Source organism: Pomacea canaliculata, linkage group LG13 (genome assembly GCF_003073045.1).
Source record: "Pomacea canaliculata isolate SZHN2017 linkage group LG13, ASM307304v1, whole genome shotgun sequence".
Classification (NCBI taxonomy): Eukaryota; Metazoa; Mollusca; class Gastropoda; order Architaenioglossa; family Ampullariidae; genus Pomacea; species Pomacea canaliculata.
In genome coordinates, this window is record NC_037602.1 from 17,363,932 (window position 1) to 17,379,256 (window position 15,325).

A 15,325-nucleotide genomic window follows, 5' to 3' on the forward strand; every position below is an offset into this window, starting at 1 on the left:
TTTTGGATGATATAAAAAACATTGAAAGCATATCGAGAAACATTATTTTCATGAAACAACTAAGATTATTCCGGAGCCGAGTGGATCAACAACGAAACCTATCTACACATAAAATGATGACGTTTTGTGGGACTACAACCGAAGGGCACGAGCTTGCTTTTGGGAAAGGCGTGCATTCTGATATTTGTTACTCAGAAAGTATGTTCAGCAAATTTAATTAAACGATTGCTCTTGATTGTGAGAAATTTATATTTTTAAACTTATTTTTCATATATCTTTTATGCTGCTATTTTATCTTTCCTCCAGCGCCCTGACTTTGCTATGATAAGGTATCTTAAGATTGTGCCTTAAGCTCTTATTAATTAAAATTTGAAATTATAAATAATTTTATATAACTGTTGTTTAGTCTGTGGATTATTTCACAGGCGTGCTGTTTTAGTTTGCATTCCTTATGTTGAACTGATATTTGCAGAACACCTTATTGAGGTCTAATAGCTACATACATCAACTATGCCGCGCTTGCCACCAAAATCAACACATTTAATGATCAGACTGGCTTTGTTTGGCTGCACCAATCGTCCTTTTTTCCATATTGTGGTCATGGAAAATCATGCCAGCCGCGATATTAAACCTCTGGAACAGTTAGGAAGCTATGATCCTTTGCCCAACATTCATCAAGAGAAACTTGTGGCCATTAACTTTGATAGACTTCGATACTGGATTGCCAGTGGAGCCCAGTGCAGCAAACCCGTAGAACATCTTCTTGGTGAGTTACGGTGTTACATGAATGTGTGATCTAATGGTGCCTGAACAGGATACATGTATGATTGCTTGTCCTTGGTTCAGATCTTGTCTCAGGCATCCATTCTCTCTTTACACGTGGCATCTGTTTACAGGCCCGACTGCATGGCCATAATATATCCTTAGGTGTTTTCTTGGCATCAAATACTAATTGGTCCCTTTCCCCTAGAGTGTGGCATGTAATCATAGAGATAGAGAATAAATAGGATACCAAAGATGCAGTATTTTTTTTTTCAGAAATTTACACGTGCCTCAGTGTATTTTTATGTTAACTATATGTTCTTCACCCTTATTGTTGTCAGTTGTAAACAAGTTATCCTATTTCTTACACATCTGCCATATTGCTGTTCAGCCAAAAAACACTCTCTTCAGCGAAACCATGTCCACGAGTGTAGAATTTTAAGTGTGTGAGAAGATTACAAAAACAGAATGACTGTGTGTGTTGAATTCTTTTTATTTGGATTCATTAATTCACTATTGACTCTTCTAATGTGTCCACAGGCCTGGCTGGTTTCTTTCCCCTTCATCCCATGAGTATCATAAATGCCAGGAGGAACAGAGAGAAGGCAAAGAAACAAGAGCAAGAAGCAGCAGAAGCAGCCGCAGAAAAGACTGCAGTGAAAACAGAGTCTTGAGAATTGTTTTGCATTTGTGTGTTGTTTTGCTTTATGGGGACACTGTCATAAGGACCACAACTGTTCATATTCAGTTCACTTAAGGAAAAGGGACTGCATAGACAGCTGTTAATGTTACAGCCACCATCAATTTTCACGCTATGGAAAGCCTGTGGTGAAATATTTCAAGGATGGCAGCTGATGTTATGCTCAGTTCTAGCTTTGAAATGCTGACTTTGATGGAGGGAGAAAGAATTGAAAAAAAATAATTAAACTTTACATGAAGACTCCTTTCATAATTATTTTGAGAGAAATTGTGGATGTGGACTTCATTTGTTTACAATCTCAAAAGCAAATATTTATCAGTGGTTTGTGTTCAAGGGCAAAATATATGAACAAAATTCAACAGGTTCCATATTTAATATTAATCTTTACTAGAAGTAGCGCTTAAAGTTTGCTACTTAAAAATGCAAAATACAAAAAAAAATATTCTTCAGTAGCTTGAGGGATTATGAATTAGAGAAACCTGTATGCATGTGGAAACTCGGGAAGTAGCATCTCATTGGTCATGATAATTATGATGTAAAGAATTACTGCACACTAAAGCACTTCTATTTGGCAGCTTGGTTCCAAAGAATTCGTATATCAAACAAAGGGAGGCTATCTACTGACAAGCATTGTGATTTTATTTCCTGGGATGATCTCCCCTTGATCCTCTGAGTATCTGGGGCAGTCTGATGGCGTAACGCCTGTCACCAATACAGTGAAGATTGTCCTGGGTTCAGTTCTCGTCTCGGGCACGTTGTTCTTTCTCTGCAAGTGGCATCTGTTTACCATGCCTGGATATAGCCTTCGTTTGCTGGCTCGGCGTAAAACACCAATCCCTCCCTCTGAGTAACAGACAGCGATGTAAATCAAGATGTCAATGAGACAAATATACAGTCATTGGACTGGAGTAGAATAGATCAATAATCAAACACGTCGGGAAATATCCAAATGACAATGACCAAATTTATTAATCCTAATAGGCAATTTAGAAATGGAAATATGCTGCTCTCTCTTGTTTCTAACCACCCCTAGTGAAACAGGGCCTCGACTAAATATGCTATTACTACAGATAAAGTTCTAGTTACAAGGTAAAAAATATGAGCAAGTGAGACAACCTATAAAAAAGAGAAAAAACTTACATCTAGACCATGAATTGCAGATTTTAAGAACAATTTCAAGTGCCTTTACCTGAACTTAATAACACAAATTCTCCTGTTAGTACATTGATGACCAGAAAACAGAAATTGCAGTACAATTGAAACGCACGACTGACGAAATGTAGTCTTCTACTTTTGTCATGCGGTTGAATATTTACTGATGCTGAAGTATTGCATGGATATCGCGCTATTACCTGTTTTGGGAGAAAAAGTCATCTCCAATCAAATGGTCTTCAACAACAGGTTGTAAACGTACCAAGGGATATAAGCACTAATTTGCTGGTACATCAATTGCTTCCCTTTAATTGAAACATCTGTTCATGTATTCGTCGTTGACTGATACCGGTCGCTGGGGTTGGGAAAAAAGGGTTCCTGGTGTCTTACAAGTATGGCAACCGTGTTTCTTTCAAAGTCATTGGTTTTAAAATATTAAACATCATAGATGATAGGTGTCACCCTTGACGTACGCCTTTCATCGTTCGGAAGTATAAGCTCTTATCTGGTTATCCAGAAGTACTGCGCTCGCATTTCGACGACTTGAACGAGACCCACTTTGATGCTCAATTGCTTTTCCTCAGACTCTGTGAAAAGCCTTTCTAAAATCTTTGAAGTTGTGACAGAGGTCCTGGTGATGCTGAAGATGCTTCTCCATGTAATGAGTTGTGGTAGGTCTCGTACTGTCTCGTGTATGAATGGTGTCTCGTGTCTGACGTCTTGTGTGCGTCATTTTACCACGTCACTTGAAGCAGAAAAAGACGTCATATCTTGTGTGCGTCATTTGTACCATGTCACTTGAAGCAGAAAAAGACGTCATGTAAAAAAAAAAAGGACAGTTTTCTCTATGGCGAGTCAGCGGTGAAAAACAAAGGTCTTTGTCCGCCATCTTCTTTATAACTCTCACAGTGACATTCCTATGAACGTGCCTCTTCAACTCGATTCGCCTAGAAATCTCTTCATCACCATCGTCATCTGCGGGGGCTCGTCGTGCTCGGTGTGTGTGTTTGATAATAAATGCAAATGTTTTTACCGGACATATGCAAGGTAAGTGCGCGATCGTCGTATTACACTCTATCAGGACGAGACAGTTAAAGACCGGCTTAACAGTCGGGTATAGGTATCTGTCTACATCAGGGGTCTCAAACTCATATTAGCATGTGGGCCGCAGTGGAAAGTAACAGCCAGTCAGCGGGCCGCACCACGAAAAGAAAATGTTTTTTCATTAAATTTTACAAACACTACTGTCACTGCAGTTAAATGCTAAAATAAAGTTTTTATAATTATTAATTACATTTAGTTTAGTTTATTACATGCACAGGCAGTTTAGTTTATTAAAATAAGTTGACGTTGTCTCTGTCACTAATAACGGGGGTAGTTTTCACTGCGGGAGTTAATCACCAAGCACAACATACATATACACCGCGGACGTGGCCGAGGGCCGCACAAAAATGTTTCGCGGGCCGCATTCGGCCCGCGGGCCGCGTGTTTGAGACCCCTGGTCTACATAGAAGGTTGGAGAAGGTAAGCTTCTTGAGAGAGGAGATGGGTACCACCCTCTCTTAAAGCTGGTCCCGAGAAAAGTGAGGTCTTTAATACCTCACTTCCCAAAGACCGAAAAAAGTTAAGGGGCGACCTTAATTACCGCTGACTTCTGACCCCTTGATAACTGCTGTCTTACCATTCTGCATTCCTCACTCCACTGCAACGTAAAACCAATACGAAAAACAACAAATACAATAACAGCATTGCTACTGATTTAAAACAAAGAAATAACCACAGATAACATTTAAAAAGCTATATAACATTTTTCTACTTTAAAAGCTCTATTACCAAACAAAAAAACTGCAATGAACACAATTAGTGGCTGCGGTCTGATTAACGCTCCACACATTCCCTCCTCGTGATATGCATGACATTACTACGTGTTATTGCATCGCTGGTGGAGGGGACATGTTCGCGTGATTCATGGACATATTAGTTGGCTGCGTGATGCCAATGGCCTGATTAAGTCCCAGAAATGCTGACATTAACTTCCGAAGATCGTAAAATAACGACAAATACAAACAGTCCACAGGATACATCTCTAAAGGATTATTTTTACCATTAAATATACGAACCCGTATGTATCACAGCAATTACTCGGACACAAAGATAAAATATAGACCAATAAGAGCTTTCTAATGCCAGAATACCGTAACAGAGTATTTTGTTTCAAAAAGATTTTGAAATAAAATGAAAATGTAGCCATTGTATTTACAGCGAATTAGTATGAAGGCGCCATTGAGTTTGAAGTTAATTTGCTTATCGTTCCTCTAAAACGAACGTTTGACGGCCACAATCCCTTTTCAGCCTCGTGATCAAAGAGAATGGATTTGAACTTCTTTGTTTTTTTAAATTTTTTTCTTTATTCTTTTTCTTTTTGACAACGTTTGTGGTCGATGTGCAATCCAGCATGTTCGTTTTTGACCCACATGCATGAAGGACTCTTCTGAAACTTTTGTAATGCTGGTCTGTTTTGGAGTGGGGGAGGCTGTGTACAGCCAAGAGAAAACTTAGGACCTTTTCAATTTTACGAAATGGGGTGGTTAGTTCGATGATATTGGGATATTGGGATTCTCCAAAATGTGGTATTCGTTGTGTGCGTTAATGTTGTTGTTGCTGTTGTTTTGCACGTAAAAAATATTCGCTTATCAGCACTGGAAAAAAAGTCTTTAAAAATATCACAAGACCTAAAGTATCTGTATGATCAAGCTATACATGGTGTGCTAATGCGCATGGTCTGAGGTTAGTTCGAAGGTGGTCGGTGTTTAGTCTGGTAATCAATCCCTCATGCCACCCAAAAGAGACTGGCCATCAATCCATCATGCCACTCGGTGAGTTTGGTAATCGACCCACCATGTCACTCAAAAGAGTTTGGCCGCGAGCTCATTCCAGTGAGACGAGTCTGGACCTTAAGTCTTCAGGCCATCAGAAGCAGCTACATGAACCGGCAGAAACTATACCCGAATCGTCTTTATCATCGTCTTTATCATCGAAGTCGATCGTCCTTCATTCTCTGGCTGTCAGTAATTTTAATTTTCCAAAGCTTTTCTCCTCTATTTTCAACCACAACTCCCTTAGTAGATGGCCATGTCTCTAGTCATTTTTTTTACTCTTCTGGTATTCAGCGTGTGAGTCCAAATCTCAATAAAGTTACTTTCTCTTCCAAACAATCAGGCGACCTGCGTACAGGTAGGACCATCCAAAATCCAGCGGGTCACAGGTAAACATCTCTAGATATGAAGATTCGTTGAGAAACTCGCAAAGCCAGCTTGCACTAATAAACAGTCACGGACCAACGGACGAGGAGTCTTAGTAGGACTGGGTACTGACGAACGCTGGCATTGCTACCTCCTGTGAAATACCCCAAACGTTCAACGACCGGCTCGTCATAAGTTTTATTAGATGCAACCCTGGACAAACAATTGCCCGGTAGGATGAAAAACCAGGACCTTCGGGTGGCTAAGTTACAACAGGCCAGCGAGTAACATTTAGCAAGCCATGGCATCACTGATAGCAATGCTTTCAATCAGATTTGACTTCCCTCCAGGATGGGACAGCAGCCGACCCCCTACTCATAAGAAATAGCATTCAGAAAAGCAGGGGCTTGGGGCCAGCGCATCACTCGTCTTCGTCTGGTCTGACTACACAATACAGTGACCGACAACAACGTTGCTTCCCTTGCAACGTACCGCACGTGCATAAGGCTAGCAACAGATTTTGTCCTGTCGTTGCTAGAACTAGCTTCACTCGGGGAAGAAGAGAGGTTGTGCCGTCCAAAAAGGAGCAGCAACATTTTAAAAAATATTAATTAAAAGTAAATAATGTTGATTGACTTATTCCAGAGAACTGCCTCTCTACGCTGCTATTTATCTTTCTCCCGACGTGGAAGCGTGTTTGCGTGTTTCAGTATGTTTGTGTGTGTGTGGGCATGTGCGTGCAAGTGTGGGTGGGAGTGCTGTGTTTGTGCTCGCGCAGTTCCTGCCACTCATCATCCTCCCACCCCCTACTCGTGCAGGTAACACCAGACAGCCAAAGGGAGGAGTGAGATCCTGAAGCAGCTGAGCAGTCACCGTTCCGTCATCCTGCCGGGGTAGGTCACTCTCCCATCCGGTTTTTTTTTTTTTGAGCCACCGGAAGACGCTGCTTGCTGTCGACGCCATCATTAATTGAAAAGATTCTTGTTGCTTGGTTGCGCGAGCGCCTGGTCTGCGCAAGCGCGCGCGCGTGTGTGAGTGTATGTTTTGGGTACTCATTGCCATGGAGTTGTGTGCATGCGGCAATTTATTTTCATACCTGTCAAGTCTAAATCGCAATAGCAGAAAGTGGAGAGTTCTAAGATTTCCGGAACCTCAGCTGCGACATTTCCCTCACCTCCCTCTCTCTCTCCTTGTAGGTCATGGGATTGTCACCACATTCTCCCTGCACCCACGACCTTACCCAGTTATAAACAACCAAATATAAATTTAGGTCTAATTAAAGTTTTATCCTGTCCTACTTGGATAATAACAGGTAGAAAATTTAAGTGTCTAAGATACGAAACCAAAAACACAGTCAAAAATTAAGTCCTACATAAGTACATTTTCTTCCAATTTTTTTCCTTGGTGGTGGCGGGGTCAAGCATGATTGTCTCGGTAAAGTTGCAATCCCCAAGACGATATGTTATCTCAAGTAGCCAAGTGTAATAGTTAAGCTGGTAGGAGCAAGATCCTCAAAGAGCCCAGAAAGACGTTCACACGCAGGTTTGAACTGTTGCCAACCGATGACATGTGTTCCGATCTATGGGCCTCATTTAATTTGTTCCCTGTTGCTCTGCACTGATACCAGCTTCCTCTGACTTTTCGTCAACATTCTCGACACCTCCATTCGTTCGTGGAAAGCCCTCTCAACCGGGGTAAGCAACACTTGCAGACGTACGGAGGATTTTTTTTTTTTTTGGTATCGTTTTCTAAACCTCCTACCCTTTTGTAATTTTCTTAGTGCTGGTGAATCGTTTTACACGTTTTAAGTAACTGTAATGGTGGGTTGTGTCTGGTGATGATGGTGTTGGTGGTGGTGATGATGATGAGGATGTTGATGATGATGATGATGTTGAAAATCCTTGCTGCCAAAGCCAGTTCTTACGTATCGTACACTGTTCCAGATATGCACTCAGTAACCTCTCTTTCGACCTTAGTAACATCCTGACCTCGATCAGCGGCTGAAAGAAAAATAAAAGCGAGAGAAAGAGAGAGGGTTAGTAGATTGGGAACAAACATATCCCGGATTAAACAGAAGCAAGACGACTCCTACGCACTGAAAAATTCTTTAGCATCACCGAGAGCAGGAGACCTTAAAAGTGACCGACAAATCTTCCTGGGACTCGACTGCGACCAAAAACAACCCCAAAACAACAACAAAGATGGCAACCAGACAGGCGCTTGCCTCCCTTATCTCGTTAGGGTGTGCGGTGTGCCGTGTGCCCGCCTGTGTCGTGGCACAAGTCTTGGGGTTCCTTCCCCGACTGAGCCTGTGAGCCTGAGCCTGCCTGCCGACTCTCCCCTCGGCCGCCATTAGCAGGGACGATAACTTTGAACTGCTGCCAAGTCTCCGAAGTCTGTTTCGCTTCAGGAGCACGGGAGGGCCGTGCATCCTCCTCCTCTACCTGTGGCTTGCTCTGCCTCCTGTTCGTTCAGCCCTATCTCTGCTCCAGCGCTCTGTCGCGCCGCTTTGATGGCGGAAGTGGTGTAGCCTTATGACGCACGACTTACATAAAGTCGTTTCTCGCTGTCGCTCTAATCCGTTAGGGCGGCGAACTTTTTAGCGTGTTAGACTTCTTTTCTTCGTCGTTCGTACTTGCACTGTTTTCTACATCGTTTTTCCCCCCATAGCAGACTGTTATTTTATCCTTTTGCTTTGTACGGCACTTTTTGTGGAAGATTTAGCGTGATGTAGGAGGCATGTTTATTTACTATACATCACATTAATAAACACCTAGATAGAAATATTGCATGTATATTTTATATGGAGACAATGAACGAAAGATCCTGCTATCTTCAAATATCAGGTGCTGGGAAGGGTTTCTTTTTTTTATATTTTTAAACTTGGGATAACCGTTTACCTGGGCGTTGTTTGCAGAATCTCGTACGAAGTGAATGACCTCGACATTGGTGAACCTTTCCTCAGCGTGCTGTCCTTCAGGTCCCCCCCCAACCCCCTTTACTCGGGAGTTTATTGGCAGCACGACTGGAGCCGTCCATGCTTGAGTTCCCTAGTGCTCACTACTCACCCGTCTACCTCCCTGTGACCTCTGACCATCTCAGGCAAAGCGTGGTGTGGCTGTGTAGTGATGTGATCGTGGCCTCAACACCCGTGTAGTGACAAACCATCCACCCGGTCGTCGTCGTGTGTTCAAATGTGTTTTGGTGTCAGCTCAGTTCCCAACTCATCTCTCCTCTCCCCTACACTTTCTCCCAGAGTGATAAGAGGTCAGAGGTCGTGTGCGTGCGTAGGTGCTTGCGTGCGTGCATTTTTTCGTCCGTGGAAACGTGGAAAGTAGCAGATCTTGTCAGTCACGACAACAGGGTCCATGCCTCAAGTCCCACACCTGTGAATCAAGCCATGCGATAGCCGAAAGGGCAGAAAACAGCCCTCCTCCCTCCCTGTAACCCCGTCGTGCAGGAGACAAGCACGTGTGTGACGTCAGCACTGACGTACGAGGCACGTGCGCACATGCCGGCTGCGCAGTGCGCGTGCGACCAGCCACTCACGTGCGGCAGGCCAGGGACCGGATGCAGGGGTCAGCGGAAGGAATGTGACGCCGCCTGGAGGATGCGGCGTGCCAGAAGTCCTGTCTCTGATTTCCTTCTGGTCTGCAGGTCGTCTCCTGGAGCCAACTCGTCTTCAATGCTGCAGAATGTCATGGGAGCTGCGCCTGGCACCAGGTGCTTGAAGCTCGTCTTTGTAGTAGCGACATCTGCCGCAGACCATTGTCTATTCATCTACTAAGTTTAAAGTTTGAAAAAAGAAGTTCAAGAAGGAATGAAAAGTCTCAAATAAGTGGAAAGGAAGATATATGAATATCGTCCATTCACCACAAAAATAGAAATTTCACAAAACAATGTCCTTTTAATATTTGTGATTATTAATACATTTTTACATCAATCTATTTGGCTAACTTTGAGTAAGCAAATTGTTAGTATAGGGTGATAAAATACCTACTCTGTAAGTCCACCTATGGACCCAAGAAACTGTCCCCCGAGCAGAGAGGAGAAAGAAAAAAGCAGACGGTTATACGAGGCCTTCCGCACACCTTGGGGCGTCAAGCTTTCACGTGCGTCGATGACGCGCATCAAGTCACCTCCCGTACAGCACGTGCCACGTGGGAGAGGAGGGGAAGGGTCCTCACCTCACCTCCTCCCCCCACTTGCATTTTCGTCCCATCTCTCCTGGTCCCAGCTTCCCCCCCCCACCCCTTCACGCAACCCATGGCTTCCATCCCCCTACCTACCCCACCTATCTTCTCCCTCCCCGCTCCCAACTACCCGCCTTGAACTTCACAGTGGGACGGGCCGTGGTGTCTTGGGGGGGCTGCTGGCTCTGCGCCCAGTCTCCTCACTGCACGTGCTTATCTCCTTGACTTGCCCCACAAGGGTGCGCGCGCAGTTCGGTGTGCGCGCGCAGGGGGTTGTGCACACGGCCCCGCTGTCGTCTGTTTTTGTTCGTCTTCGCAGTGTTTTGCTCGCAGTGGTTTGTGTATCAGTGCGCCACACTTTCAGATTGGAGGCCCGGGCTAGCCTGGGTTGGATGGCAGCAACGTTTGGGGAGGTGTTTTTTGTGTGAGATTTTTTTTTTTGGTTCTGTTTTGGACTGGAAACTGCGAGAGCTTCAGCGTATCTTCGGTGTTCGAACGAATTTGCGGAAGTGACGTCTGATGCCTCACATTGCTGGCCATTTCGCATTGATTCAGGCGAATTTCTGGAAAATCGGTCTTCCCAACCCCCCATGCACACCTCACCACCACCCTTTGCTGTCCTCATTCTATGTCATTATCTCCCTCTTCTCACTCCCTCTCTTTCTGTCCCACACACAGACTCGCAAACATGCATATAGAGGCACGCACGCATACGTGCACGCGCACACACACTTTCTCTCGACGTTTAACTACTTTTAGCCTGCTCTTGCACACAAAATAAAAAATTTTAAAAGCCTAAAAAATACTCGTTTGACTACACTAGATGATCAAGATGACCACAAAATATTTTTTAAAATTTATTCGCTTTTGCAGGTTGTTTTTGTCTTTCTTTCTTGTAGACACACAAGTGAAAGACAGAAAACCAGTTTCGTAGCGACGAGAACAGAGATGACTTAAAAAAAGGGTTAAATGCAAGTCAAAGAATATAGAGCTCGGGGGAGATGCTGAAAGGCCGTGAATAGGAGAAGAACCCACAGACAAATGGAGGCAAATCTGTACAGTACGGTCCCCCCAACTGTCTGAGACCTTCACAATGTAAGTGTATCTACAGGTAGTTGTAACGTCTGTGTTGTTGACATCTTTCTGTTTGTAGGCGTGTATGTCAAGAATGAATGGGGTGCATTCACCCACACCTGATGAAATACTATCTTATGCTAAGATTTATCCCATCATTAGAAAAAAGTTTTTTTGTCCCACTTTAGTTCTTTATCAGTAAGAGTGTCGAACAATCGACGGTTTTCTTCTCCAAAGATTTCTCTAATTCTGCGCTTCTTCTCTCTTTCTCTCTCTCTTTCGCACCCAAAAACAAGGGCAGGTCGTGATTAAAGACGGTATTAGGTGCTGACGTCGGTGTTAAAACCCACTTTACACAAAAATTGATCTGACATGACTGGCCTTTTACGCATGCCAAATTTGTTACCTGGCACCCACCCCGCACCTGACACCCGCACCTGTCAGAGACAGGTGCATCGATGCAGCAAGTTTTTCAAATTTTGTGCAGAATCAGACAGACCGCGTCCTGTCTCCGCGTTCGTCTGCCTTATCGTCTTCCTTCTCCTCGCATCATCCGCCACAACTGCCGTTCACGCCGACCGATGCAAACTGCCTTGTTCACAAGTATTTTAGGACATAATTGATGGCTTGTCTGCGCTTCACGTTTGATTCCTTGCACTCTTTCAGGCAGGTGTTAGTACTGGCACCGTGCCAGGATGTAGGTAAATGCTGCTCGCCGTGTCTGCCGTAGGTGTGCTCTGCGGTGTCGAAGCTGTCGCTGGAGACTGCGAGAACGTTGCTAAGTAACCTTTGTCGTTAAAAAATAAAATAAAAATAAAACTCTGCCCCATCCCACATCTCTCACAAAAACTTTTGTTTGGGTCATCCCTCCCTCCATCCTTTCCAAAGCACCGGTGGGTGCCTAGAATGAAGGGTGAAGGAGAGTAGAATCTACGTACGGGTGGCGAACATCTGTAGTAGATGCACAGCTAGGTGGGTGCTGGCTGTTATCTAGTGTGTATGTCATCGCTGTTGTTATCTGGCTGTTGGGGAGGCAGTTTGGAATAGCGCTCAGCGGGTACCTTGATGCCAGCGAGGGTTTGTTGGGGTTGTGACGACAGCGGCACCTCACAGTCCATCGCCGACGCGTGAGCAACAAAAGGAGTTAAGGCAGCTTTGAGCTGTCGTCATGACAACTTGCATCGAAGATAGTCAAAGCTCGCAACCAAAACTCAGGTGCACAGTTACTCTTCTTCTTTATCTTTTTTCTTCTTTTTTCTTTCATTTACTGTTTGACATTCTTTGTGTACAAGTAAGGACAATCAACATCCATCAAATTAACGCTGTTAACATTTTATAAGCAACAATTGGCCATTCTGATTTCTTTCTTTAGTTAATACTTATAAAACGTCCTATTCGTTCTAACATCAAACCTTTTCTCAAAGGGACACTATGAACCTTGTCAAAGCCCAAACATGTTAGCAATTAATCTAAAGTAAAACAAATCTATATCTTCCATTCCTCTTTATTTAAAGAAACAAACAAAAATATCTAAATAAAAGATCAACAACAATCTACAAATATCTCGTGAGAGTTCTCGTTCTGAAATCTCAAACAACGCGGCAAAGCTCGATATGGTCAGATGAGAAAGATGGATGCTTCAGTCGCACACGCGCGCGCGTGAGGTGGGCTAGTGACGTCGGGGGCGTCAGATGGGGAGCTGAGGGAGCCGGGGGGAGCCAGGGGAGCCAGGCTGTCGATCCATCGATAAACGGCACCTGTCCGCATTCCGTAGCCAGCAAGAGGCGGCAGCCGTGACTACAGGCGGCCATGCGTCGCACATACCTGACGGCGCGGGGTCTTTAGAGAACAGGTGAAGTAGCAGAACAATCTCTCCCCTCTCCTGCAGTGAGTGAGTGAGCGTGTGTGTGTAGAAACTCTAGGAACAAGAAGCCCCTGCTTTCCAGATCATGTCGTGAAAGTCACTTAAAGTTCTGGTAAGGTGCAAATTATTTTTCCTTGGTAAAACTCAGTACAAGATACTGCTTCCCAGGTAAATATCCGTTTACTCTTTCGAGATACCTCTACAAACATCGTCATGCTCACGAACACATTAAAAATTGTTATTACATCACAAGCATAGATTGCATAAAACATTGATATATTCTTCTTACACCTAAACTAGAACCCATGGACTTTAATATGCCGAGAAGTTTGTAGACAAATCATAATCATAGATAGCGTGGAATCCCCAAAGTGGCCGGCCTTCTCTCATTGGCTAAGGACGTGACCACGTGAAGGTTTCATATACAATCCTGACGTCTGTGTTGTTGACCTTGACCTGTACATGAAGATGTGTAGGTATGTTTATTGAGAACGGAAGGAAGCCATTTTCCTAGATTTTAGAGAGTAATATCTTTCGCTGTACTTTACCCAATGATTAAACCCAACATTTTGCACCCCGTTAGCTCTTTAAAAACTACCAATTTCTCAAATCTCAACAACACCGTTTAAGCCGTCAAGACACTAGCCTTTGCGTAGAGCATGACAGTACTTGTGTGGCGCAACTTAGCGCCTGGCACCAATACAGCGAGCATTTAGTGTCCTGGGTTCAGATCCCGTCTCGGGCACTCTCTTTTTTCTCTGCTAAAAAGATAAAATTAATTAAAAAATTTATCACTCTTTTTAAAAGAAACTAGCGACAGTATTTCTTATGACAGATAAAACACACACACACACACCTACCCCAAACACACGCGCACAACACGTACGTACGCAGCACACAGTGGAGCGTGGGAGGCGTTGCTAGCCAGCTGTTGCTAGGCATTGTTCGGCGTCATTGACGCTGAGGATATTCAAGAGGAGAGTGATGATAGTGACCTTCAGCATGTTCCACCTACGCAACCATGTTATCTTATAATTATTATTTACTCTCTCTCTCACTGACGCGACGCCTGAGCGCTTGTGTCTGCACGCAGCAGCGTCTGGTCTGTGCGGTGTGTGTATGTGTCTGTGTGTCTGTGTGTCTGTGTGTGTGTGCCACTGCTAATCCTCCATTGGTATATTTGTATTCTTTCCACACATAAAAGTGTCTGTGGAACCCCTGGGCACTGTAGTGTAGAAAAAGTAGCCGTTAGTCACTGTACAGATCTGCTATTGTACACTCGAACTGCTCCTTGCTAAACAGTTCGATCCTCAACCAAAATTTTCGAGAAAATTCTGTTTCGGTGCTCGACCACCTTCAAACCTGCATGAGACCTCACGCGTACCCGTGACTCCTCCGGGTGAATGAAACAAATCGTCGCTTCACGCGCTTCAAGCAATAGAGACCTGAATGGTTCGTGCTCACCATGGCATTAAAATATTTATACATAGACATATCTCTCCACATACCATGCGGCTATCATGATGCCCAAGAAACTTTCCACTAAAAGTGAAGGAAAAAGAAAAACAGAATGATAGCTGAATTTGAATAATTAACTTATTGCCATTTATGAGAATGACATACGTGTGTCTGAATTAGCCATTCAGTATGACAATATCGACAATACTGAAACATAGAATGAGCCAAAGCGTGAGTCAATTTAGTTTTAAGGGCATAGAGCCGTTGATGATGTTATACAGATGTGAAGACCACTAGACAATGATGTCAGGACTGGTGGACTGGACTACAGATCCTCTGGCCTCTCTACTTGATTGGACTGACAGTCCGTACACCACGTGGACATCACACTCACCAAGCATACAACATCAAAAGTAAAATCGTGGAGTGTATCTGCTTGTACAGAGTGGAAAGAAAAACAGCCTAGCAAGACGAAACTGTCTCGATGGCAAACATTTCTGGAACTAATGGATGGTGGAGCTCACATAGCCTTTCCACCCAGTCAGGCGCAGTTTACACCTTTGCTAAACGCAAGACGAGACAATATTCAATTAACTTCTTGTGTAGTAAATTCTCGCCGTTACAGAGAGCAGGAGTGTTGTAGTCTTGTAACTTCTGGACAAAATGCCTCCACTAATAACCTCATGGTTAATTTTGCATAAAGAGCTTCCACTCTTCCGCTAAGTTCAGGCGAAGGTGAAAGCCTGTGAATGTGGACACGCAGGTGACAGCAATGGTCTCCAATATCAGCGAACGTTTGTTTATCCATTGAATACACCTGCAGTTAACTGGATCTCTTGTTTTGTAAACAGCGGGTTAGTTACCTGGCTGGACGGAAAAC

At 43.9% G+C, this 15,325-nt stretch overlaps 1 protein-coding gene across 1 annotated transcript; it reads left to right on the forward strand.

Moving 5' to 3' along the window:
- Positions 1–92: 92 nt before the first annotated feature.
- On the forward strand, positions 93–1,818 carry LOC112554257 (28S ribosomal protein S16, mitochondrial-like). The gene is made up of 3 exons (XM_025221961.1): positions 93–198; positions 473–766; positions 1,303–1,818. Exons 2-3 carry the CDS (start codon positions 511–513, stop codon positions 1,434–1,436), a joined length of 390 nt encoding a protein of 129 aa, XP_025077746.1. The 5' UTR covers positions 93–198; positions 473–510; the 3' UTR covers positions 1,437–1,818.
- Positions 1,819–15,325: the final 13,507 nt, after the last annotated feature.